Source organism: Mesitornis unicolor, unplaced genomic scaffold (genome assembly GCF_000695765.1).
Source record: "Mesitornis unicolor isolate BGI_N332 unplaced genomic scaffold, ASM69576v1 scaffold2304, whole genome shotgun sequence".
NCBI lineage: Eukaryota > Metazoa > Chordata > Aves > Mesitornithiformes > Mesitornithidae > Mesitornis > Mesitornis unicolor.
In genome coordinates this window covers 36,522-62,241 of record NW_010180601.1, presented here as the reverse complement: position 1 = coordinate 62,241, position 25,720 = coordinate 36,522, and the positions used below count along the sequence as shown (strand labels likewise).

The following is a 25,720-nucleotide window of genomic DNA, read 5'->3' as shown; positions in this document are numbered from 1 at the left end:
ACTAGAGGCCAGTCAAGCTATAAATATTATCGGCCTGGCTCTTTGTGTTCACAGTGTGGGGAAACAGCTGGTTTAAGTTTGACTGCACGTTGTCATTTCTCCATTAGTGCAAACACTTCAATATTTCTTATGTGTGAGGTTGGAGTGAAGAAAGGGAAAGAAGGAAGGGGGTCACTAAAAGCCAAAGCTAAGAAATGATGTTCTGTATATACATAATTTACAATTAGATTGCTGCCTGGGAGAAGGCTGAAGTCTGACATGGTGATAGCTAGGCCAAAGCCACAATGACTTCCCAGTTGGCCTATAACTTTCAGGACCTATTTTCTCTTGTTTTTCTTTTATTATTTTTATAGAAATTCTATTATAATGGTAATGGATTACATTTCTCAAATTGTATTTCATTTCAAGAGCTTGTAAGACTGTTGTATTTGTGGTTTCATAAAATATGAAATACCGTGAGACAGGGCCCTTCCCAAACCACATATGCCGTCTTTTGTGGGCAGGAATCATATAGAAAGTTAGCAAAGTAGAGCATGCCAGGAATAAACAGAAGTGACATCTTGTATGGAAACCATAATCCCCCGTTGTCTGTGGAATGTCTGCTGATTTTCCTGATTAGCAACACTGGGCTGTGAGGCTGACTGGTGTAATATGGTAAAGCTAATTATTAGCCACTTCTCTTTCTCTTACCTTCTGCTTTGTCTTAAAATGCTGTTCCCAAACTCTAAATACTGAACACTCTCACTGATACCACTCTGATCAAAATAAAACACCTACCAATGAAGTGGGAGAGGAGAAGGTACATCTCCAGATGCGCTGGGTCAGAGACAATCTACCTACCTGTGCCGTGCCAGCCCGGAGGAACACCACAACTGTCGCTCTAAACACTCTAGAAACAGTAAATACTGTACTGAAAATAAAGCAGTAATGATAGCAACAGTCATAAATAATGATAATCATAACTCTTGTGAGGTCCTATGTATTCATTTGAAGACTAATTTTATATTTCATTACCCATATGAGAGCTTTTGGTTGCTTAGCACTATTGAAATTCTGGCTATCCTCATCTCCCTCTTAAACTCCTGAAGCTAAGCACACAATTTAAGCATCAGTGGTCAATCCAAAAGGTAACCATGCCAATTATGAACGAACACATTATCCCAGAGTGGAAAGCTTCTTAGCTAGCACCTGTCAGCCCAGCACCCCCCCAAAAAGCTGCAAAAAATAGTTATAGTAGTAGTGAGATGGGTCTGTTTCTCTCCTTGGCAACATGTCTACCTCAAGAAGAGTCAAACCATGCACACACACATGCACTAGTATTAAGCTGGTGGATTTTCAGAGCAAAGAGGAACTTCTTGAAGTAGTCATACATAAAGCTCTACATGGAGAAGATCCTGAATTTGCAATTTTTCCAGTTTGGTAGGCAGCCACTCCACCAACCACCCAATCAGTGGGAAGAAGGATTATCAGTCTGAGATAACTAACACCACATCTTTTTACCCAGGACTAATGTTACTTTATATAAGCAGCTCCAATAAGTGCATTAGGAAAGTCATCCTCTTAAGACAGATCTCTCAGCTTTGCTGTGGACTGATGTAGGGGCTGACTCGAGCCCTGCTGGAGCCTAAGGAGAGGCTCCCATTGACTGTCATGGGTTTTGGACCACGCTTGTTGTTTAGTCTGAGCTGAGGTTTACCAGGAATACCAGGTCTGCATGCCGGTGGTACGCCACCAGATGTGGAAGGGATGGCACTGAGCCTCAGCCGCAGGCTTGTGCTCCAGTGATGGAAAAAGCCATGCCCTTGAAAAACAAGTGATGTCAGGGCGATTACTGCAGACCGACCCTGTTTTGCCACGTGTAGTATGCATGCAAGGTGCGCAAATGCTCTAACTAGATCCACCAGTATCATACTACAGACTGGAGCATAATGTCAGGGAGCCTTATCTAGCTTAAAGCACGTCAATCTGGATCCTGGTTCCTGTTGTGGTGGCAATACAGAGCTCTGTATGGATGAATGCACCCTCCTTAGTGGCTGGGCACATCATCTGGCATGTGGCTAGACTGCACAAGGTGCCTCAAGTGTACCATTCGAATTTGCTGGTTTGTATAGCGCGAAATAGCTACCACTGAGGAGACTTTACATCACGGAGAAAAGAAAAAAACCAACAAAACCCAGTATCTTGAGGTCATTCTGGAGTCTGAAAAGTCCTGCTGCGTGTCAGATGCACTCAACTCAGCTAGCACAGAGGCTCTTTGATGAAAATACAGAACAGTAACACACAAAGAAAAATGGTATTTCCCAAAAGAGCCAGCACAAAAGACACATTAAGTGATAATTTCATTCTCAAATGGTTTTCAAGCAACAATTGGTAGCACTTAAAACAACATTTTGCACATGATTAAATCTTAATGACAACTAATTATTTCTGGCATTTCTTTAAAACTTCTGTATCAGCCAAGCTGATTTTGGAAAACTGCTGTGCTTTCGCTGCAGCTAACTTTCAAAATGCTTTTTTAATGAAATAATCACGCTGCTCACGGCAAGTGAAATTTATCTGTGGTCTGAATAAGACTCTCTGTTCCACTTCAGCCTCCTGGAGAAAGATTGATTACCTACCAGTAAATGTAGCTCTTCCAAGCTACCTTTGTATAGTCCCACCCATGGGCATGGTGGAGTGCCATGGGTGAGTGTATTCAGAGACCACTGATGGATTTAAATCCATGGATTTAAATGTTGTTTAAGTGGCACCCAGAGCCTCATAAGAGCATTTCCACAGGAGTGAATTTCACCCTAAATGCATAACAGGAATTGCATTCATTCATGGTAATAGAATTGCTCATACTTAATTTGATAAAATATGTAAAGAACAACAAACAGAAAAGTAACAGTATGACATATGCAATCCTCAGATTTATATTATAGCGCTTTACTATAACAGGGTGAATCTTTCAGTCTGACTCAAGAGCAATAAATAGCAGGAAACAATATTATTACATTCAGGTGAAAGATTGACTATACGGTGGCACGAAAGGTCTCATTAGATTTATGTACCTGGAAGAAATATAATGGCTGTACTAACATAATGAATTTGAAGAAACTCAATTTGATACCACCTGTGACAATCTGCATTATATATGCAGCAACAGCAAGGTAAATGACAGCTTTAATTTAAACTTTTCTTGCTTTATTTAATTTAAGGTAGGCCCTGAGGCTATATTTTCTGGTGCTGTGCAGCAGGGTTTAGCTTTAAAAATACTGTTATTGTTAAAGAAAACTGTGTAGCTAATCCCTCTGCAGCACACTGAAAATAACCCTTTAATTTCATTCTAATGTTATTTCTTCAGTATTCACCGGAATGCCAGCTCTGAGAATGTTATGTTTTGAGATTTAATGTAGGGCAATTACAGCCAAAGTATATCTGGGCAAAAGTCCTAGCAGAACAAGTACATTTCTGCTTTGAGTGGCCACTTAATTGCTGATGTGGAAGAGGTTCAGTATGCTCCTGAAACTTTATATTCCCTTCCAGACGACAGACTATATGACCAGGAAGTAGCCTAACACAATGAGAAGGGAGAGCTGGACAGCAAAAAATTGCAAAGCTAACTATTCTCTGGTTACCACTTTATGGGGTCTGGTCCCTGTTTTGCATCCTCTTTACCCTGTATTATTCAGACTCAGACTTTCATGTCAGGAGAAGATTACAGAGGATTCTCCGGAGGTCCCAGAGGTAGCACCTCGTGGCTCTGCAATGTGGCTGTGGTATTTTAGCCTCCTTTGGGACAAGACAGATTTTAAAACGGGTGCAAACAGACCAGGTACAGTTTTACTAAAAATGAAAAGCAGCTCCAAGCTCTCTAGCTACTGCATGTTTTAATTTTTAACATACGAAGCATTTTTAAGAACTGAGCATTTAATTTAGGGAAATAAATTTACGGACTGCAAATAAGCACGGTGGGGAAGGCTTCTGCAGAAAAGAAAAGCAAAGCAGCCTACAGAATGGCAGGGTACCACTAATCTGGGCACATGAAGTGTGGCCAATATTAAGTATGTGATGAACAGTAGATAACCTGCCAGGAAACCAGTGAAACACCAGTATACAAATGGCAAAGGCCTAGCGGAACTTGAGGAGGGAACAAATGGTTTTCAGATGCATATATCACACTGGCCTGTAGTGACTTCCATATTGAGAGTACTAATATGTATCGTATCGGAATATTTGATATGATTATTTAGAAATAATCTATTACTGATAAGTAATGTCATTTTATACAAGGCTTGAGTGATATACACTTTTTCCTACATCTGGCAGAATTAACACATACTAGGAAACATTTCAGTTTCCAAAGTGTAATAACGCTATACATATTACATACACACATGTATGTGAGTTTTAGAAATGCTACAACATATTTATGTTTGTTACTTGGCAATGTTAGTTCTCCATTAAAAGTTTAATATTAAGATCTATTTTTTCAGGCATGTGTTAGGCCTTATAAAATAAGAGTTCTCTGATTAAATAAACTGTATTCTAATTACAATTTTTTTAAAAAACATTATGTTAAGTATAAGCACACAATATATGCATGATTTTTTTTTTTTCTGTTAATCTGTTCTTTTTCTTGGTGGCTTGTAAGTGATATTTTGTTTATTTTTCAGCACATCATATCTTAGGAATTGCAGTGAAGTACGGATTTTCCTTGTTTTCTCCAGTTAGCAACTCTGCATTGCTCTGTCAAAAGGAGAGACTGTCAAATCCAAGATAAATAAAAAAAAGCCTGCTTCCAATGCTGCAGGTTATTTTTAATTCAATATAGAAAAAATTAAATTTCTTCCCATTATATTTTCAGTCAGAATGTGCCCTTTAGAAATCCAGTGTTCTGACCAAAAACATTTTGCAGTTCAGAGCAGTTACTTGTACAGCCTCTTCTGGCAGCATAGCCTGTGTGCCAGCTCACAGGCTGGTTCATACTGGAAAAGAAAGGCTGAGTTGTTCATTTTCTGATGATGACCACATTAAGCACCTCCGAGTGACACTGTCCAGAGAAAAATGAAGAACTTAGTCTTCTTGTGCTGCTCAGCTGATTTGTACTAAACTCCAAGTCCAAATGATGGAGTAGGTAGACCTAATGCTATTTCTTTTTTTAGAGAAGAGGCACACGAAATTGCTTCTTTTCATCTTTTTACTTCTGCAATGGTGGTGAAGGTGGTCAGGATGGTGTAAAAAGTATGTCACTGAGGTTTCAGATGCCTTGGCAACTCCTGGGTTTCACGGCTTTAAAACAATTAACAGTTCTGCTGCCTCGTGACTAATCCAAAAAGATCGATTTAAAGACAATGCTCAGAAAAGTAGATGCCTGTTCTGCTAGTAACAGTGCGGACCATATACACAAACATTTTATGCAGATAGTGTGGAGACCAGGATCCCTCTGAAGGAAAGACAGATAGGTCACTTTGCAAAGGTCAACTCAGGCAGCCCAAACCAGCAGCCAGTTCCCAGCTACTGACTGTGCAGGTAGTCAGAGTGATCACCGTAAGTGATTCAACACATGCACACACTAATAGAAAATAGCAAAAAGGAAGGAGAAATTATAGGCATTATGAATATATGTTCAAATAGCCTGTTTAATTCAGGGCTTCTGAATGCTTATTCATCCCTGGAAAGTATTTTGAGTTGACATATACAAGGTGAACATACCTTAGACTGGGGAGATATGGGTGGCAAGACCTCTCCCCACCCCCAAACTCAAGAGCACACCCCCAGCCATCAGGCTTTAAAATATGCTGAAAACAAGCTTAGTGTGTCCCACCTGCTGAAGTCGAGCTGCCTGGGAGGCAGCAACATGTGAACTGTTGGTTCAGGCAAGAGACAAGGAGCCTAACTCCAGCCCTGAATCTGGGATGTTCTGCTCTGGTGGCTGCACTGTGTTATCCCACTTGCTGGGTTACTTCTGGTTTTGTCCGGCAATGGCATAGCCCCCAGGAGAAAGGCAAAGGCACTGAGCATGGGACCTCTCCCAGCTGCATGCCCAAACATACATCTATCCACAACGACACTTTCAAGTCTCTCTGGATAGCAAGGCAGGGCTCATCTGCCTTCCCAGGGGTGCCTCAGGGGACCTGGCCTTCTCTGGATCAAGGCAGCCTCTGCAGGAGCCAGGTGCTTTAGTGCCTGCAGCAGTCTGTGTTCCCAAATCAGGGCTCCTACCAGTCTTGACTGGTTTGAGGCATAGTGGTGTGTGACAGCACATTTTCTACACCATGCTCTCACCCACAGGCTACACGGGTTTGCCTGGAGACCCAGTTTAGCTGATCTGACTACGGGCACACATTTTGATCTTGGTAAGGGTCTTGACCTCCTAAATCAGAGTATAAACCTTACCAGGGTTGCTAACAAGGATTAGATAGGACAAGGTTTCAGCTAATAAAGGACAGTATTACTGCCTATGGTTTTGTCCTTAAACCATCACAGCAACAGCAACAGCCAAATACCTATGGTTCACAAACTGAACTCTGATATTCAGGCTAGTATTTCAGGAATCCAATACAGTAAATTCAGGATTCTGGCTTGATTATTTTAAAAATGTGATTGACCAACAATTTCAAATAGATCTGTATCATCTAGACTCTTCCCTAAGATCTGGGAGTATGTCAGATATGAAGTCTGTGTATGACTGACAATTAACACTAACTATCTAATGCACTTAACGGAATTTACACTGAGAAAAACTGCTATCAATTCTTTTACAGAAATGCCAGCACTAATACTTACATGTAATTTTAGGTTATGAATCAATACTTCATTTGTGATTATATCTGTGCATTTGCCCAGCAAAAAAAAAAAAAAAGAAAAACAAAACCTCGCTGAAATTAATTGTGAATAAGTTCCGAATAAGTATGATTACAAGAAGACTTCCCCTAATTCCTTGTAACTTCAGTTCACTGTTTATTTCTAGGTATCTCAAATCTTTGACTATTCACTGGAAATTCTGATTTTACTTCAGCACAATTTCCATCATTACCAATGAAAAGTGTAGGTGTGATAAGCTGTCAAACCACTTTGCTCTGCTTGTGGTGCTCATCCTATTAGCACAGCAAGTGTGAACAGAAACCACAGTGCCCATGGCTGTGGTTTTTCTAAACAACTGACGCTGGGAGGTGAGATTAGCAGGCAGGTGTTTGTGACAGAGAGATGTGAAGCAGAGTCTCCACTGGTACATCACCAATTGTAAGCAACCAGCTCTCTGGACGCCTGCCTTTCAGCAACACCAAAGGAAAACTGTTTTGACAGGCAGGCATTTTAAACAGGAAAGCACTTGTTTGGATAGTTTCCTTAAAAAAAAATCTTCACTGTGATTTTTCAGATGGAAGAACTCCCATAGGGTGCTCCTATGCTTGGGAGAGCTACCAGTCAATATCCACAAATCCACTGTATTAATCTCTCAGCTTAAATGATACAATTCTCCCTTATAGCAACATTCAAAAAAAACAGTCCTGAGACTACAATTAGTGTGCTGACTTGCTGTGGCTACTGCCTGTTGAACTGAGTAATTTCTTTTCCTGTTCCTTTCTAATCCCCTGCTTGTCTCCATATATATGCTGTTTCTTCAGCATGAGCTCTTCTTAAATCCAACTCCACATTTATGCTTTTTGGCACAATGTGTACAGTAAATATAAAAGTAAAGGTCAATAGTTCACTCCCTCTGCCATTACAAGAATTTACTTCCTGTGCTTCTCTGGTTATATTTAGAGCAAAGGCAAGAGTCCAAACTACTGTATTTTGACAACTTCCATTGAGTGTTAGATCACATATGCCATACCCTTAGATGGACCAATGGTGCTGTCCCAGACTACAGCAAACTCATATTTTGCTAACTTTAATATCTGCTATTTCACCTAGTGTGCAATGAAAGGTCACATCCAACATTACGAACAGTCAAAGGAAACATGGAAAAGTATTGCACAAGCTCATGAGAAAACTGTGCCTGTAGCACCATTTGAGACCCTCCAAAACATCTAAATGAGGCTGGCAGGTGTGACCATAATGTACAGGAGACCTGCAGGCTTCTGGGACAGCAGCTGGTGTCCAGGTGGGATACCCTAGGGCATCTAAAATGCTGCTATACAGATTCACAGATTCAGATAATTGAGCACAAGAAAAAGTGTACTCAAGCCACAGTAGCACTGGCCTTATTACCTTGACCCATTAACTTGATTTGGGTTACACTCCATCTTGATGGTGACTCTGGCCGGGGGCTGCGATAACCAGTCTTGCTGGGGAACACGTGGACTCATCTTTGATGTCTGCCCATATTCACTGGAGGAGGAGGCCGTCATCTCTGTCTTCGCAAGGTGGGGCGATCCGTAGGTGCACTCGAACAAAGACTGGTCTTCACTCACCACTGATAACGCTTCCTGCAAACCAGAGAAGGGAAGTCAGCATGTCCATGTGTCAGCACAGATTACAGTATCCCCCATGGAATAAAAGAGCTTGTCCACACCATGAGAAGATGAACAGCTGGTCACTTGCTTAAATGTTTGTTACTTTTTAAGCACACCACTGCTGTTGGTGAAGGTGCAGACTCATGGTGTCAGAATATGGCAGGAGGATAACCTCTGCCCTGGGAATACTCTTCCTACCAGCGGCTGAGAAGACGCACCACAAACACACACTACTAAACACTTAAGAATAGGGGCCAGGAGCTGGGAGGGAGGAGAGGGTAGGATAGGCAGAGAAGTTCAGGCCTCTGGCATCCCAGGTAGGTATGTGAAGGGCCAGATCTGCTGGGGGCGTAAGCAAGCTGCCATTGCTGCTTTAACTGCCCCTGCAAGAAGTGACTGAAAGCCAGGCCTTGCTGACTCACTGGGAGCTCCTCTTCCTTCCTCTGGGACTGAGGCCAAGTACCTTCTGGACAGAGAGCCGAGACAGCTGAGCGCAACTTCTGATCCAGGGACCCTACACTTTCTGCCAGCATCCACTGCTGGTTTCAGTGGAGATGCCCACCACCAGACCCAAGAGGACATCGTGCCTACCAGCCATCTCTCACTTTGTGACAGCAACCCTTCCTGGCAGGCCTGCCAGCCCAGCATCTGGCTCCGACAGCTTGGGAAGGGCCTCCCCAGCCACTTTTCCTCACCGTGGCAGCACTGCACTATGGCGCTGGAGGGTGACAGGGTTCACCAGGTCTCTAAGTGGCTACAAAAGCAGCCTTCCATGGAAAGTCTCCTCTCCAGTGGCTACCTGGGGTGAACATGGCTCATAAGAGTGTAAATGGATGGCAACCCAAAGCATGGCTCCTTTCTCCCACCCTGGCACTATGGCTCTGAGATGAAATGGAGCAGGGGTGCAGCCTGACACCCGCCTCCTCACCATGTGGCCCTTGCAGGCAGCCAGAGAGTAAGCACCAGCACTGTAGCGCACCAGATGACAGCAGTCATAGAGGTGGCCAGCTGGCTATGGCTGGAGGTGCAGGGGCCAAGGATAGGGGTGCAGGGGGAGGAGTCCAAGCCAGATTTGGGCCAGGGTACTCCACGCGTGACCACACCCTTGTGAGGCAGTGTGTGTGGGCTTGCTGCACTGCTAGCCCTGCCACTGACAGACAATGGGAGGATGATAAAACCCCTTGGCCCTATCAGTGGAGGAGGACACAGTGGAGAGGGGTGACAGCAAAGAGACAGAGTGATGAGAGTCCTCCAGCTCTGGGAAGTGGGATGGCTGCTGCAATCTCCTACCTTCCCCAGCTGCTGAAATAGGTCCTTGCACAAGCTCCAGCAGTTGCATGCTAAAAATCAGGCATTCTATTTACTTGTTTTAAGGGGGTATAGACTTATCATTCTTTTTATTTGCCTGGTTTGTGAGCCCTCAGGGTGCAGTCTGTTAATATTTATAGTTTTCTCTGCAACCACAAGGGCTGCAACATCACTTTCTTCTTATTACTTCTCATGAAAATTGAGATCACCCCTTAATCGCTGAACCTGGGGAATGGGATCTCAAGCAGCCCTCCAAATACCACGAGACTCGTGGCTGAATCACTAACACTAATGCTTCCTGCCATAGGCCAGGATGAAAAAATCAGACAGCAATCCACATAATTTCATTATTGCCATTCAGATGCTGTTTGAGTGTAAACATCACTACCAGGCTATCACCATTAATATTAACTCTCCAGTTAGCACCCCTGCTTTGCACGCTCTTTCTTCAACCTGTGCCCAGGTACCAAACTGCTGTTTTTCTGGGTCTCTGGGAGTGTGAATGTGCTTCTGTGAGACAGGAGGGATGACAGAATAACATCTCTGCTTTTTTGTGGGTCTCTGGCCTGCTAAAAACTCCTGCTGTTGGTGGTCTGAAGCTTTTCTGATGAGCCATTTCTGGGAAAGCCTGCAGTCAGCTCTTGCTTTTCAAGGAGGTGTGGGGTAGATGGCTGCTGGTCCCTTGCTCCCCAAAGATTGCTCCCTGGCTAGACTGTGCTGAGAGACAGCAAGGGGACTAGATGGCTTGGATGGTAAAGTAGCAGGGATCATATCACAAGAACTAAAGAAAGAAAACGTTACACAAGAAGGAAAATAAAAAGTTCTTTCTCAGCAGTCCATGGCAGTTTTTAATGGAAAAAATTAGATTTAGAGATATATAATATATACACACAGAGTGTGGCCAGATGATCACAATGCATCTCACTCCTGAGACGATTTACTGCACAGTTTCCTCTTTTTTGTCACACTGTAATGTGTGACATACGAGCTAACATATGAGCCAAAGAACATGCAATTAAATGTTAATTTTGGAAGAGCTAGCTCCAGTAAAGTGTGAATTATACAGGAGAAAGCAGACACAGGATTGCAGATACATCAGACAGAATATTATTTTGCTCTGTAAACCTTTTACTAATAGATCTTTTCAAAACCAGCATCAAAGACTATATATTGGATATATTTCTTATCCTCCCACACATAAGTGAAACAGAACAAAATTATTCTGGTTCCTATTAAACTTGATTCCACCTGATATAAGTTAATTTAGGAATACTTAGGGTAAATATAAATGTAAACAAAAAACCTTGGGGTTTCTATTTATTTGCATTACTAATGACAGTAAATATTGCTTGTGCTATGGATGCTTATTATGTTGCACATAGAAGGAGAGTACATACATTTTAACTTCCTGAGGAGTACAGCAAATGCTGGAAATACAAGCCAAATTAGTAAGGGTTGTATGAGCATCTAAAAGACTATGGCAAAACCAAGACAAACATAAATGAACCCAAGAGACAGACTCAGACTTCACATTTCAGGAAAAAATGCCTAGTTATTAATGGAGAAAAAGTTAAATTTGCTAGCCTGAGTTTTGTTCTGATTTAATAGCACACACTCATCTGTACTACATCCTGCTAGTTATCAGTTAGTGCATGCTGACAGGTCTTTAAAGGCTCTGTAGGAATAACTGAGTTTCTGCCAGCTTTGCAGACTCTTGGGTTGGTCCTTATGTGGAAGACTCATTAAAGTGTTCTCTTCAGTAGAGAGTATCTCTGACATTTTACTTCAAGTCCTCACTGATCTTTGCTGGTCTGTCTTGGAGGACAGTATGACATGTATCACCCCTCCCTTAAGCACATTACAAAAACTGAACTGGCCATCCAAGCTTTTGCATAATTTTGAGGAAGCAGCATAACTACAGAACATAGTCTAAACTAGAGTTAGCCTTATTTCCTCCTTAACCATCTTTTCTCCTTGCACTGAAAGTGATACTGAGGTTTCAGTGTGGGAAACATGGAAACTATGTTTAGCATCTGTTCTGCTACTCCTCCTGTCAGCCAGGACTCAGGCAGTCATACTTACTGTCCCCTCCTTCAAATGCAATCAGGACCATTGATGTCAATTTACCAGCAACTGCTACAGGTGACATATGTGGTCCTTGCATATCCTCACACACAGGGAAAAGTTTTCTGCAACACACAGGTATGAGCTGTGTGTCCAGGGTTGGCAACTGCCGCCTTTCTTCCTCACAGTGTTATTAAAAGGTAAAGATTTCTGGTCCAGGCTGTTCTGAATCCACCGACCTTGCAAGACAGAGTGATGCTGAACAAACGGAGCTCATACAACCTCATATGAAACTCATACTGTTGTGGGAAAGCAGAGAAATAGCATCAAGAAATAGAAGCATTTCTCAGCTATACAAGAATGTCTGATAAGTGGCATAATTTTGTATTTCCCCAAAACAGATAGAAAATGTCCTTCAGCTGCTCCTTACATACATAATTTCATCTTGTCTTTCCTCAATTTCTCTATATTAATTAAAGTCTTCAAGCCTTAACCCTATGTAAGCTGTGAAACAATGGCTTAATAGTGTAATGGCAAACTAGTGTACTGAAGAGCTGACAGAAAGCAATATGAGTATTTGTTTCTACAATATAGGGACTTAAAAATGTGTTTTCTGCTATAATTCTAAATGCAAGCTCCTGGACCAAATGTAATATAAAACTTGTCAGCAATCACCATCATGCAGAATAGCCACATGGTCTGGCCACATATAAACGTAAACAACTATTAATACTGATGATGTTTGGTATGGGATTTTTACATATGGATGCCAGTTCTATTTCGAATAAATACTTTTTATTACTCATTTACATGTTAATCTTTTTTTCTCACCCATACACTGTTTCTGGGGCAGCTTGGCAAGTGGAGTAAAGCAAGGTAAACATTAAAAATATATAAAATAGATGCTTCATAAGGCTCCTTTCAATCTTGCAAAGTTTTGTACTTTTATGGTAATAATTTTTGTAATAGATGGGTTATCTTTCTGGATTTTGCATGACAATAACATTTTCTCATGACATCTCAGAAATGAAGCCTTTCACTTCTAGTAACCAGTGTTAGGGGTAACGTAAAATGAAGAAAGCAACATGTACTGCTTAGAGTGGCAGATGGGAAAGGTCTGTTATGAAAGTCTGTGAAGTAAGGCTGTTGGTAATATTATCTGAGGTCCATATTGGACACGTATTCTCTTCATTTCATCTTCCTTTCTCCACGTACTTCTTCTCATGACATCACCAGCAAAACACAAAAATCTGTTCCTTCATTAAGGTTCTTTTATTTTTTAATCACTTGTACTATGCAAAACCTGGCTTCTCACTTGAACTTTCCGTGCTAATGATAAAAGAACAAAATGTCTTCTCTATTTGGTTTTGACTTACACTTCACTGATAAGTTAAAAAAAAAAAGAATAACAGACTGACAAATTTGTAGAACAATAGGTACAGCAACGCCTTTAAAGTAGGCATGAAGTCATTAGGACAAAGGTGTTTACTTAATCAAATGCAAGATTACTTGGCCTAGAAACATGAAGTTACAGGAAATGTGATTGAAGTAGTTCCCATCAGAAGAAGTATATGCAAGCTGACCTATCCTTTATATGCAACGTCAGGAACTGAAGACAAAAGACTTTTTCTCCTAAAGCTTGATCAAACTTAAGAAATGGTCAAAGAAGACAATAAGGTATGCAGTTTAGCGTAATTTGCTTATGCTGAACGTTAATGGGGAAAAAAACACTGCAAAACAATTTTAAAATAATCTTTGGAGGCCATTCTAACATGGTGATGCTTTTTCCCAAGTTAATTCTAATTAGGGACACGCCGGTTTGTGTGCGGAATATATTTGTGCACTGTCCCTCCCTGTCATTAACCCAGCTCCCACTTTAGATCTGACACCATTTCTATTCATTTGTACAGCAATTAAATTTTATCATGTCTCCAGGTAGTAGTACACTCATGTGTATGTATATATATATGCATCTCAAAATATTCAGATCTGTTTTTTTTTCATTTCTTCAAATATTGCCATGGTTTATTGCTTAATCCCTGTAACAGAAAAGGTTAGATCTTTTATATCTGCATTGGCTATCCAAAATCTATCAAGTGATTTGCTGCTCAGAAAGATGCTTGAAGAACTTTGAAAGTCAGGAACTTACAGGCCAAATCCGAGCTGGCAATACCACACCAGTATGATGAAAAACATTGGCCACAAACCAGCAGGACACTGGGCAAGAACTACACGTAAAGAGAAGGATGCATGAGGAGAGACAAATACAGCAACAAACCTCTTTGTTAAGTTGAGAGATGCTACAGGCAATAAAATGCATTTATTGTTGTGGAGTCATCTTGTGGCATTAGCACTGCCACACTCCATAATGAACCTGCTATTCTTGACTATGAAGGACTTGCAGTAACACTGCAATCAAAAACTTTTAATTACTTTTGCATTAATGCATGCATAAATGTGTGTCATTGCATTTATATAATCCATTTTGACACCATTTTTATGGTATTTTGCCTCATTAATGCAAACAACTTTTATTTCTTCTCTAATCTCACTTCAGGATAATAAATACGTAAGCACAAGCTTAGACCTCCACACAGCCACAATCCATTCTGACATAGGCTGTTTCCTATCACTTGTTACATGTTTACAGTTGGCCAGAAAAATTCTCAAATCTGTGAAGAATCCTGACATACTGGGACTTATTTTCATTTTAAATTAGACAAAAAGCTGTTATATGAAAACTTTCACAAAAACATTTATTAAAAGGATGAATTGTAAAGCACTGGCGTGTGCTTTGCAGATGTTAAAACACTCTAATATGCAGTTACATTTGGAAAGGACCTGCATTTTCTGAGGGAAGATTGTTCTGATTAAGACCATTCAATTAGCTCTACTAAGTGTTTCCATGCCTTCTTTGCACTCAGTATCCCTTGTATTGTTCATAACAATTGTTACAGAAATTGTGTGCAATTAATTTACATACAGTTGCAACTGAAAGAATGAACAGGTGAAAGTGTGCAAGACAGCATGCAGTATGCACCTTGATACAGCCACTCCAGACTTTACCAAGTCACTCTTCTCACTTGGTACTCTTCTTTCTATTCCTTCTCAGACTGAATCTTGTGATGTAGGATGCTGTTTATCTGGAGTGAAAGCCTAATTTCAAACAGGCCAGGAATGTCATTTCCATGCTGGAACAGAGAGCACACAGGAGGCTGGACACCAGAACCTCCCAAAGCAGTGGGCAGTCTTCCAGGCTGAAACTCTGCTCTGCTCACGTCTGCAACAAGCATCACTGCATGATAAACCAAGCTGCGGTTGAACTGCTTAAAGAGCTTCGAGCCTAAATTTGCAGTCTTGCTTTAAAGCCAAGACTTTTAGCCTTAGATTCATTGCATCCAGCAATAATCAGTGAAAAAAAAAAAGACAAACGATTGATGTTTTAGCTTGCTATAGATTATTAATCATGATGCTCTTACAACTCTTCTGAGCATTTGCAAAAGAAGTGGTTTCACAAGATATTCAATATGGTGTGCGGAACATACTGGAAAAGGTTACTACTTAAAATGCAGTCACCTGAGTCAGGAATTGCAGTGCACATCTGGAATATGTTTTTCTTCTAAATCTCTGAGTCTTGGATTCATTAGATCAGACAAAAATCCACATATTGTATTCATGAGAGAGTTCAGGAACAACAAAAAGCCTTGGCAACTACAAGATAGGAAAGACAGATGTTGTCCTCACCTCCACCCATAAGAATGTTACTGCCAGCTCAGCTAACATCCTCCACCTATTAGCAAAGAGCACTTGGATAGTCCGTGGTAATCCAAACACAGGCCTGGTGCTGCCACTTATCTGATACCTTCACCTCTTGCTGAGAAAAATACAAAGGATGTTTGGAAGCAAAGGAGAGCCACTGCCACAGTCCCACTTGAATAAAGGAATAATCAAGGATCCATCAAAATGATGTTATGAAATTGCAGACTAGATTCATTTCTGGGACAAAACAGCAGATGTTTATGGACTGGTCCTTCAGCCCTCCTTGTGTAAGTCAAGGCTTCTCTTGGCTTCACTAGGGCTAGTAATGTGAGCAGAGGCTTCATGGCTAAGCCCAAAGGTTTTACATTCTGTGTCTTAAGGAACAAAATCTGAGACATTATAAATTCAAATGTAGACTGTGGTGCCTTTTCATAATTTCTAATACATAGACTGTCATTGCTGAAATGTCAGCAAACCCTATTTTTGCCCAAGGTATTTTTGTCACCTCCTTTCATCATAGGGCAATCTTTGTAGCACCAGGCATTCAACATCAGGCCTCTAAGTGCTTCATAAAATAAAAAAAAAAATCACTCTTATACTACTGCAGATAGTGTAACTTTGGTAAGAATGACTGAAAATGTGTCTTGGCTTAGAAAACCTATCTTTCATGCTAAGTTCATGACATATTTCAATTGCCCTGCATCTCACACACTGAAATTATCACACTGAGTAGAGGTGATGAATCACTAACATCCAGAGATCAAGAAATGTCCATGAGCATCTGATTAAAAGAGCTGCTATTTCACAATCAATTATTTCACCTGAAGTCTTTATCTGACAGTGACGCGTAAATGAATAGTTTAACCTGAAACCAAGAGTTAATAAATAGAACTCTTTCATACACGTCATGTGCCCTGGTCACCAACTAAGCAACGCAGCAAGCTTGATCAAATGCAATGATGAAACCTTCTGTCCTGCATGCATTGAAGTACACGTTCAGTGCCTGAGTGACAAGACAGGCATGCCTGGAAGCACAACCACTGAAGAACTGCACCAATCCTTTCAATGAAAGCAAACCTCAAAAACCACAAGACCCTATCGAAAGACCTTGGGAACAAAGCAGACAATCTGGTGCTACACAGTAACGAGTCTGGTTCCATTTTTCCTTCTGCGTGAGCAGAGTGCTGGTAAACTACTTACAGGCTGAGACAATACCAGGCTTTATTTATTGCACCAGTAGCTGAACAAGCAGGGTTAGGTGGCTGCAGAGCTGGAGCACAATGATCAGCTGGTCTCAGAATACATATTCCTGAATGATTATGTCAACCTTAATTCAGCAGTGCTAAAAACAATACAATTGTATCCTGCAGATTGTATATTGTATATGCATTTTTAAATAAATTGTAGTTTTGTAGGCTTATTTTTAGCACTTCCATCCACATAAAGAGCTGTAACACTGACTTTTGAATGACTATTTTTTCAGTCAATACAATAGACATTTCTTTTCGTCTTGATAGTATTGTCAATTATGAACTTAGAAAGCTTGATGTTTTTTCCTCCTTCATGTTTGGCTTTTAACTTCTTTGGCTTCAAAATGCCTAGAAAACTGGGAAAACTTGGATGTGAAACTCCTTTTCATTTCTGCCTCTGCAACAGGACCAGCCTGTTACTTCTACCTTGCTCTTCTTACATAAGATTTTATCAACCTGAATGAGCAGCCAACCTTCTCCTTTGTTAAAAAATACGAACAACTTGGGTTTTTTTCCAGCAACATTTCAAGCAAAGATTTCTTTGGCAAAACAGATGGTAGGTTTGTAAAGTGGTCCACAGCCCAGTCGGAAGTGAACGGAGGCTGTATGCCACATCTGCTATGAACTTTTGCTAATAGATTGAAATAATATTGGAAAAGAGTCTTGGGACCGAAACAGCTGTACAAAACAAGACACCAATCCCATTCTAGGCATGCAATCCTATCCACTCTGTGTTTTCTCTTGAAATCTTTAGCATCACAGACAGCCCCAGCAGTTTGAATGAGATGTCTTCAATTGCTGTATGTTTATTGGACTTGGTCATCTGTCCAGAACTGAAAGCTTTGCTTGAACTGCACTGCCACTCTGGTTTTGGTAACTTTATTGAGAAAATTCTTAACATAAAGATGATTTTTTTCTGCCTTATTCAAAAGTTTTATCCAGTGTTATCACAAGAGGGTAACATTTGCAGCTCTTTTTCCTACTGTTTTAGCCCAAACTACAAGATTATACATTACATCTATACTAAGTTTAATATTTGTTAACTGTGGTGGGTTGACTCACCACATATATATTTGTATATATAATTATATATGCCCATTATACAAATATATATATACACATAAGTATATGTACACAAACACACATTTTTAGATAATCACATCCTCAATCTCTGAACAAATTTTAAAGTAAAAATAATTCGGGCATTAAAATACTTTTCTGTAAGACATACTATGTACCAAAGGCAAACTCAACAGCAAAGTGATGAGAAATGTATAGGAAGAAATGAAGAGATCTTTACAGTCATTGCATTAATGAAAGAATTAAATACCAGGGGTAAAACTGAAAACAGCATCCAAATTTGTTTCCTTTCCAATGAACCCTTGGTTTTTATGAATGCCTAACAGCATTAGGGAAATAACACTTGGACGATGGCCATGAACCGAACTTCTGGGTGACCCATCACTTCCCTGATGCGCCTCTGTGCATGGTGCTTGTGCACGTGCGCACATGTGTGTGTGGCTGTGATGAACAGGTCGCTCACTTTGTGGTGGGAAACACTGCAGTAATGGGGCATCTTAGCTCCACATGGAATATGAGCTACCCCAAAGACATTGCAGGAAACCTAAAGGGTGTCCACTGGGCGTGTTACATCTGATTGGTCCTCTCAAACCAGCAGCCAGGCACAGCAATCAGCCAAGAGGGGCAACCATTCTCGGGCATCTGGAGAGCTGATTTCCTACCCTCTGGTGCTGGAGATCCTCTCATCTGCTGCTTCAGACTGACAAGTTCTCAAATGTTCACCTACATTCACCTTCATTTACATTTAAAATTCTCATCTTCCTATTTAGAGAACATTCTTACACTCAACATTCATTAAAGTAATTTCCTTCTTTGATAGTTTTTGCAAACATCGTTTAAGCCATCATTATTTGTAAGGAAGATTTGATTTACTTCCAAATGTGTTTCTCAATATTTTTGACTGACCTCTCTGCATTAAGTAACTGGAATTATGCTATTGCTTTTTAAAGATTCACTACATTAAGAGTGCTCTCCATTTTTGCACAATATTGTAACAGAAAATCTTTTGTTTACATTAGTCTCCCTTCCTTTTCCTCAGCCACCTTTCATTTTGGATCTTCCATGTATACATTGACTATATACATATATGGTATTATATGCTTCTCACGGTATTCCCCATTTCATGAGCATATGGAATATTGCTCAGATGGGTAATCTTTCTAAATTCAGAATGAACTTTCCAAGTATGCCCACTGTATATGTAAAATATGACTTCCTGTCATGATAACCTTTACAGTGTATAGCCTAACATACTTTCCTATAATTGTTTATAATGAATATCTTGATTCATACTTCAGCACACGTTATTTTAGTAATTTGCCACAAAACATGACTAATGAAATTAATATGAGATTGAATGTCACAGTCATTTCTGTGTGTGCAAAGATTAACACAAGAGAGTGCTTAGTAAAACAGCAATAAAGTTAAGTACATGCTTATGTTTAAGCATATTTAACCCGCTCTGCTGCGCCAGTATAAAGTAAGGGTATTGTTGTTTTAGCTCATACATTAACTGTGAGATCAGTAAAAGAGAATGATATAGTTTTAGACATATTGCAGTTGGAGAGGTAGCCAAACCCAAAAGATCAGAAGAAAAATGTTGTTTCATACATATGACGAAGGTTGGAGTGAAAATATTCTTTGTTTTTCCCAAAAAAACCCTCACAAAATACCAGAACAACAAGAAGAAATCCCACATACATAAAAAAAGCTTTGTGACACTCAAAAAAATTTAATCCCAAAAAAATTTAATCCCAATGACACCTGTGGTTTTATTTTTAAATTGACTTCTTAATTCTTTATTTAAGCAATGTTTTTCTAAAAGAAAAATACATCCAAAATGACAGAATTTAAACACTACTTTTAGAAAATATACAACTTTTTTTCCATTCTTTTCCCCCTTTTTAGGAGAACTGCCTCACAAATTCAACCTTTACCTTTATTGTGCAACCTGTAACTCTGTAACCATCTGTTCTGCTGGACCTAGTATGCAGCAGAAACAACTTGTGGCTCATTTTTAATTGTAGATGTGAAGAAGAAAAGGAAAATAATGATATGGCAACAAGAAATATCCCAAAGTTCTTCCCTGTAGCAGTATCTTCCTCTGAACTAGTGATTACCAACACTATCACTCTAACTAAAACCATGCCCTGTAGCTCTGATATTGACTGTATTTTTCAACGACACCAACATTAGCTCCAGAAGGACAAACAAGGCCACCTGCTTCCATTGATGAAAAGCAAACTAAGAAAGTCAATGCAAATGCAATGCAATCTCAAATCCAGAACCCAGAGGTCTGCTTTTACTACAGCAATAGAAACCATTAAGATGCTTTTCCCCAAATCTTGCTAGTAAGACCAGGAGTTTGATAGGCATTACTATATGAAATGAAGTGTGGATGCAAATCTTCAGATATGTTAAAAGAAAATATTTTTATTTAATTTTCTTTGGATTGTATTGAAAAATGACCCCCGAAATGTCTTAATATACTGTATGCTATGCCTTCAAACATACAGGAGAGGTATGCTGGCTGTTTCTCTTTTATTGTTTCCCCAAACAAACCCATTTCCTACAAGCTGTTCCCATATCTTTTGTGCCACATCCAGCTTCCCAGAAAAACAGCAGGAAAACAAAGTGTGAACTCAAAACAACCCATTTCCACAGAACAATGTGCCATAGCAAGGAGGGAGCCAGCGATGGGGGTTGGAGCTGGGGAGGGGGGAAAGAGAGAGCAGGAGAGAAGTTGTTTTGGTGCTGCCAAGGGACTTAAAGAAAAAAAAAAAAGAAGGAGGAACTTTTAAAAGTCAGGGAGAGGAAGAGTTGTGTAACTGTAAATATGCAACAGGCAAGTTGCCAACTATTTCAAAGGATCTAAGGTTTCAAAATCATTGAGAAGGCTAACTGATTTGCACTCTGGGTTTTGAGCTTCCAGGAACACCTTGATATGTCTGAGAGTCAGAAACTACCATATCTTTTTATAGACTACTCAAGCCATACTTGGTCATAATTTCAAGTTGAATCAGTAAGGAATGTAAACAGACACCGTTTAAGCTTCTCTGCAATCTAATACAATGAAAGCATGGACTAAATAAAGCAAAATTATACATGTTCCATAAGAAGGGAAAACCAGATGATCATGTTGATTTAGTTCCTGGCTGACCTAAGCAATGTCCAAAGTTCCAGTACTCATTAAACCAAGAAAACCCATACACTTAACTCCCATACGTATAATACATATCACTCATTGAGACACATATGTTAAAAGTCAATGATAAATGTCACCATGCCATTTTAAAATCTTGTTTCCTCATTTGGCTTGTCAAGGATATAAAAGCAGAAAGAAAGAATAAAAGTAAGTAAGGAACAAATTATTTTAGCTTTGTTGTCCATGACAATTATGCAAGTAAGAAAAAAGCATTTGTAGAATCAACACCACAACTGGAAATCTTTTAGCCAAATCAAGAATCTGACCAGCTTTGAAATCTTTGGGTGGAGAGATACTGTTTTTGCAGTGAAAAAATGTGGTTCCTTTATTTTTTTCTGTTGGTAAAAGATACAGAAACACACACTTTGCAATCACTTGTGATTAAAAGCCACAGTCCAGAACTCTACCATGTGTCAGCAAGACTTGGCAATACCATGAAAGGTGTACTCCACAGAGAAGGAGACATGGGGCAACACTCATAACACGATGTGCTGACTCCCTACTGTGGACTTCAAAACTGCCATGGTACTGCAGCAAAAAGGACCTTTCAAATGCCTCCATAGCATTTATTAGCCATTAATGTTATGCAGTGCTGGATGCAAGAAAGGAATGGGTTTTGCTATCTTGGATGGAACTAAGGCAAAGCACTAGACAGACCTTGTCACAAAATGCTTGCAGCTAACACAGAAGAGACACAAGTGGAGGGAAACAGATACGAAGCACAAGTGCATAATGTGACCAGTGTGACTGTCACAGTTGTGCCAGAGGTTATTATTCCATTTGAATGAGCTATGCAGAAGATAATAAAAAATGGAAGGCTACTGTGCAAGGCAGGCAAGAATTGGAGTGGAGGTGAAAAGACGGAGGAAGGGGGAAGGAAGAGCAGAGAGCTATTCAGCACAGTCTGGAGCAAGCCCAGCTAAAACCATACAAACGACTCAACTCTGTCTGGGCTCCTTCTGCAGATGCTTTCTTTGGCTTTACTCTAGCTCTCTCCCTCTCTGTGTCAACATCATGGTGGCAAGGGGGAACCTAGAGGGATCTCTCCACTTTTAGATGCCCTTTGATGACCCAGGACCATCCCTGAACCTCACAGTGAGAAGAATATGCACGAGCAAATGTAATGTGCAATACTGGTGGTGCCCTCCTGCACCCACCCATCTGCTGCAAAATCTCCCTGCTATAGATACCTGTGCAGGGTGGGAGGGAATATCCCTGCAGGCTCCTGCTGGGGCAAATTCCCCAATGGAGCACACCACACCAAAGGGAAGATGGCTCTCATCTCTCATGTGCAGAATCCTCCTGCCTTACTGCAACGCTGGGACTTGGCTTTTGATAATGTCAGGAATTGCCAACAGCTGAGGTAAGCCAAAGGCAACTGTAAGTTGATAAGAGCACTTGACATGAGAGCAGGAAGGTGGGCTTTTTATGTTTTATTTCCCCTCTGAGAGCCTGACAGACTGAAGACTGGAATTTGACCAAGGAAAGTCTTAAGGCTTTCTTAATCTATCATTTAATTCACCTGGAACACATCCAGTTAATGAGGCTTTTGTAGTTGTGGGTGTTCAATGCATTTGCAAGTCAAGCAAATAATTATGATTCACATATACATGTAGGTGCCCAGCCTCAGGTATCCGTGTCTGAACTAGGCATCTGTTCAAAGCATAAATTTCTCAAGACTGTAATTCTGCATTCAGCCAAATACAAACTGATTACTGAGGATTTCAAAGACCAATTTTACCAAAACAAAATTATTATTCAATGTCAACTAATTTGCTCCATCAGAGTTAACAGAAACACATAATTGGTTTTACCAAGAGAACACTGACTCGTCTGAACATCTTTTAAATAAATAAAAGCTTTCTTATAAGATACTTCCAGTATGACTGAAATCTAAAACAGGTCTTCAAAAACCAACTCAAATGGTAGAATACATTCTTCACACCAGCTCTCCTGGGGCTTCTTAGCAGTAGGATAAACCTGGAAATCACAGTGTAGTTTCTTTCTGAGCCAGCTGAGTTTACAAATATTCTTACATGAACCTCTGATATGTTATGCTAAGCCTTCTGCTAAATGATCTGCCCCACAAACGATTACGTGTGATAAAGAGAATGTATTCAATGTGTATGAACCAACCTCCTTGCATATTATTTCCACAGTTGTGCTGGGACCACCAGAAGCACCACATCTCCTAGGGGAGAGTGACAACTCGCTCTGCCATTTGCTAAGTACAAGGCAGGTAGGGGAAGGGCTTGTCTTTGCCCAGACACAACTTGCCTGAAAAGTACAGCGTTCCCTCATTGCAGAGGGCAGCACATCCACTCCGTCAGTGGTGATGTCCCAAAGGATGGCAGTAGCCTTTGCACAGCATCTCTGCCAGGTGGCAGCTGAAGAGTGCAATAAAGCTCACTGCTTGAGCCCTGTCATATTTAATAAGGGTCTTAAAGAACTTCTTTAATAAGATCAGGGTCTTTGCAAAAAAGAGAGTCTTGTACAACTGCACACTGTTCTGTAAAAGCATATGCAAATTTTTAGCTTGTGCTTTGGGCTGTGGATTCTCTGTGCATTTGTCTAATTCACAGGATAATCAGGAAATTTTGGTGGTGTTTTGCATAGGACTTCTTTGCTTTGCAAAGCTAGACTTTTTTGGAAGTCTAGGCCTCTGTTCTCCTTTGCTTGTCCACATTCTCATTTATTTACATAACTCTGGTGATTGTAAATGGTCTCTGAAGTACTGGAGATTACAGTTTATACTCACTGTCATGAAAATTCAGAGTATAATTACTTTGTTTTTCATTTCTCCTAGTGTCGCTTGTATACTAAACTGATAGGTTCAAAAAGTCTAAAAATTTTTCCTCCTTAGGAAACCTCATGACTCAAAGTACTTCCTTGACAGATTTTGTTTTCCCATTTTTCACTTTGTTTTTTTCAGCAGTGACTGGCACTGATTATTATTGCTTAAGTTGCTTATGCAGTAGTCTGTAAATTATTTTGAAGCAAATTGCATTGTTCCTGCTCCTGCTCAGCATCTAGTTTAAGTGTTATTATCAAACTCAGAAGTTTCATTTTGAGCATCATCCCAATCCTATTTACTTTATCTTATCTAAGACTTAAAAAGAGTTAATTCTGAGGATTTATCAAGCTTCCTTTTTAACAACAGTAGTTGCCAACTTTCATGATCCTACTGAACCTTAGGTTCCTTTGAACCTAAATTCTAGTGTCAGCTGAAAACATAGAACTGTAGATTTTCATTACAGCTAAAAAAAGGTAAATTTCAAGGTTTAAAAGGCAGATAAGAAGACAATCAATATAACATATATTATCTCTTGTAATTCCATGGTATTTAAGCTCAAGTCATCATCTCATGGATTCTGAATTCTGAGTATTTTTAACTAACAAAAACTGTAATATTATTTATTGTCACCTTAATTTCAATATTGTATCCCACTGCTCTCTACCTCCACCTTAAAACTTTAATATAGAATATTCTGCAACATATTCCCCTCTCTTCTTAGTCAACCTCTCTTCTTATTCAAGAATTTATCCAACTCCTCCTCTTTTCACTAAGGAAAGGAACAGAAGAGAAGCTAGGGGGAAAAAAAAGGGAAGACAATGCCTTGGGGCTCACAGACACTCCACTTAATGCTGACCTTTCTCAAGCAACCTAGCAGCCCCCTCAAGTGATCCTCTCCAGTGTAATAAAAGCCTTCAAGCCCACTAAATTCCAGTATTTGGAGAGAAAATTACTACTAAGATATATAGAAGTGCATAGTCTTTACCTGTGATATTACAAACATTGAGTATTTCTCGGTTACTAAAAAATGAGCTGAAGCTTTTTGTCAGTTATTTTACAGAAAATATCTTCCTCCAGTAGGTTAGACTGCCAGCTTTATTTCTTTGCAGCTTCAGGAGTAAAACTTAACATTGGACATCTGATGGCAAAAATCTACCTGAATCCCAGCTTACAATCTAGAAACATGACCAGAAATGGGTTTGACTCATTATTTTTATTAATTAAAAAGGCACCCTAACATTTCAGGTTACTGAGGGTTCATCTGCATCAGACCCTTAGACAAGGTATTCGTTTAGTGCGAGATCACCTCTGCACATAGGATGAGGTCAAGACCTAAGCAGTACTAACACCACATGCAATCTCTTAAGTAGCAGGTAAGCAATGTCCAGGTGGTGTGTATCGTTCTTCTGCAGGGTCTCTGTCCTGTGATGAGTTCAGCGCTTTTACGTGAAGTGTTCAAAGTTTTTAAGTCAGGCCTCAGAAATACCTGACAAGTTGCATCCCAGAGTCCTGGAGGAACTGGCTGATGTAGCTGCTAAGACACTCTCCATGCTATTTGAAAAGTTATACCAGTCAGGTGAAGTCCCTAGTGACTGGAAAAAGGGAAACATCGCACCCATTTTTATAAAGGGTAGAAAGGCGGCCACTGGGAACTACCAACCTGTCAGCCTCACATCTATGCCTGGGAAGATCATGGAACAGATCCTTCTAGAAGCTCTGATAAGGCATATGGAGGCCAGGGAGGTGATTCGAGACAGGCAGTATGGCTTCAGAAAAGGCAAGTCCTGCCTGACCAACCTAGTGGCCTTCGATGATGGGG

General features: G+C 40.2%; 1 protein-coding gene across 3 annotated transcripts in view; it reads right to left on the bottom strand.

Moving 5' to 3' along the window:
• Positions 1-25,720, bottom strand: part of ERG (v-ets avian erythroblastosis virus E26 oncogene homolog) — a 62,087-nt gene that overhangs the window by 24,634 nt on the left and 11,733 nt on the right. For all 3 annotated transcript variants that reach the window (XM_010183122.1, XM_010183123.1, XM_010183124.1), the window contains one exon: positions 8,197-8,414. In XM_010183122.1, coding sequence (XP_010181424.1) covers positions 8,197-8,414 — 218 coding nt within the window. Of the gene's footprint in view, positions 1-8,196; positions 8,415-25,720 lie in introns of those variants that run through there.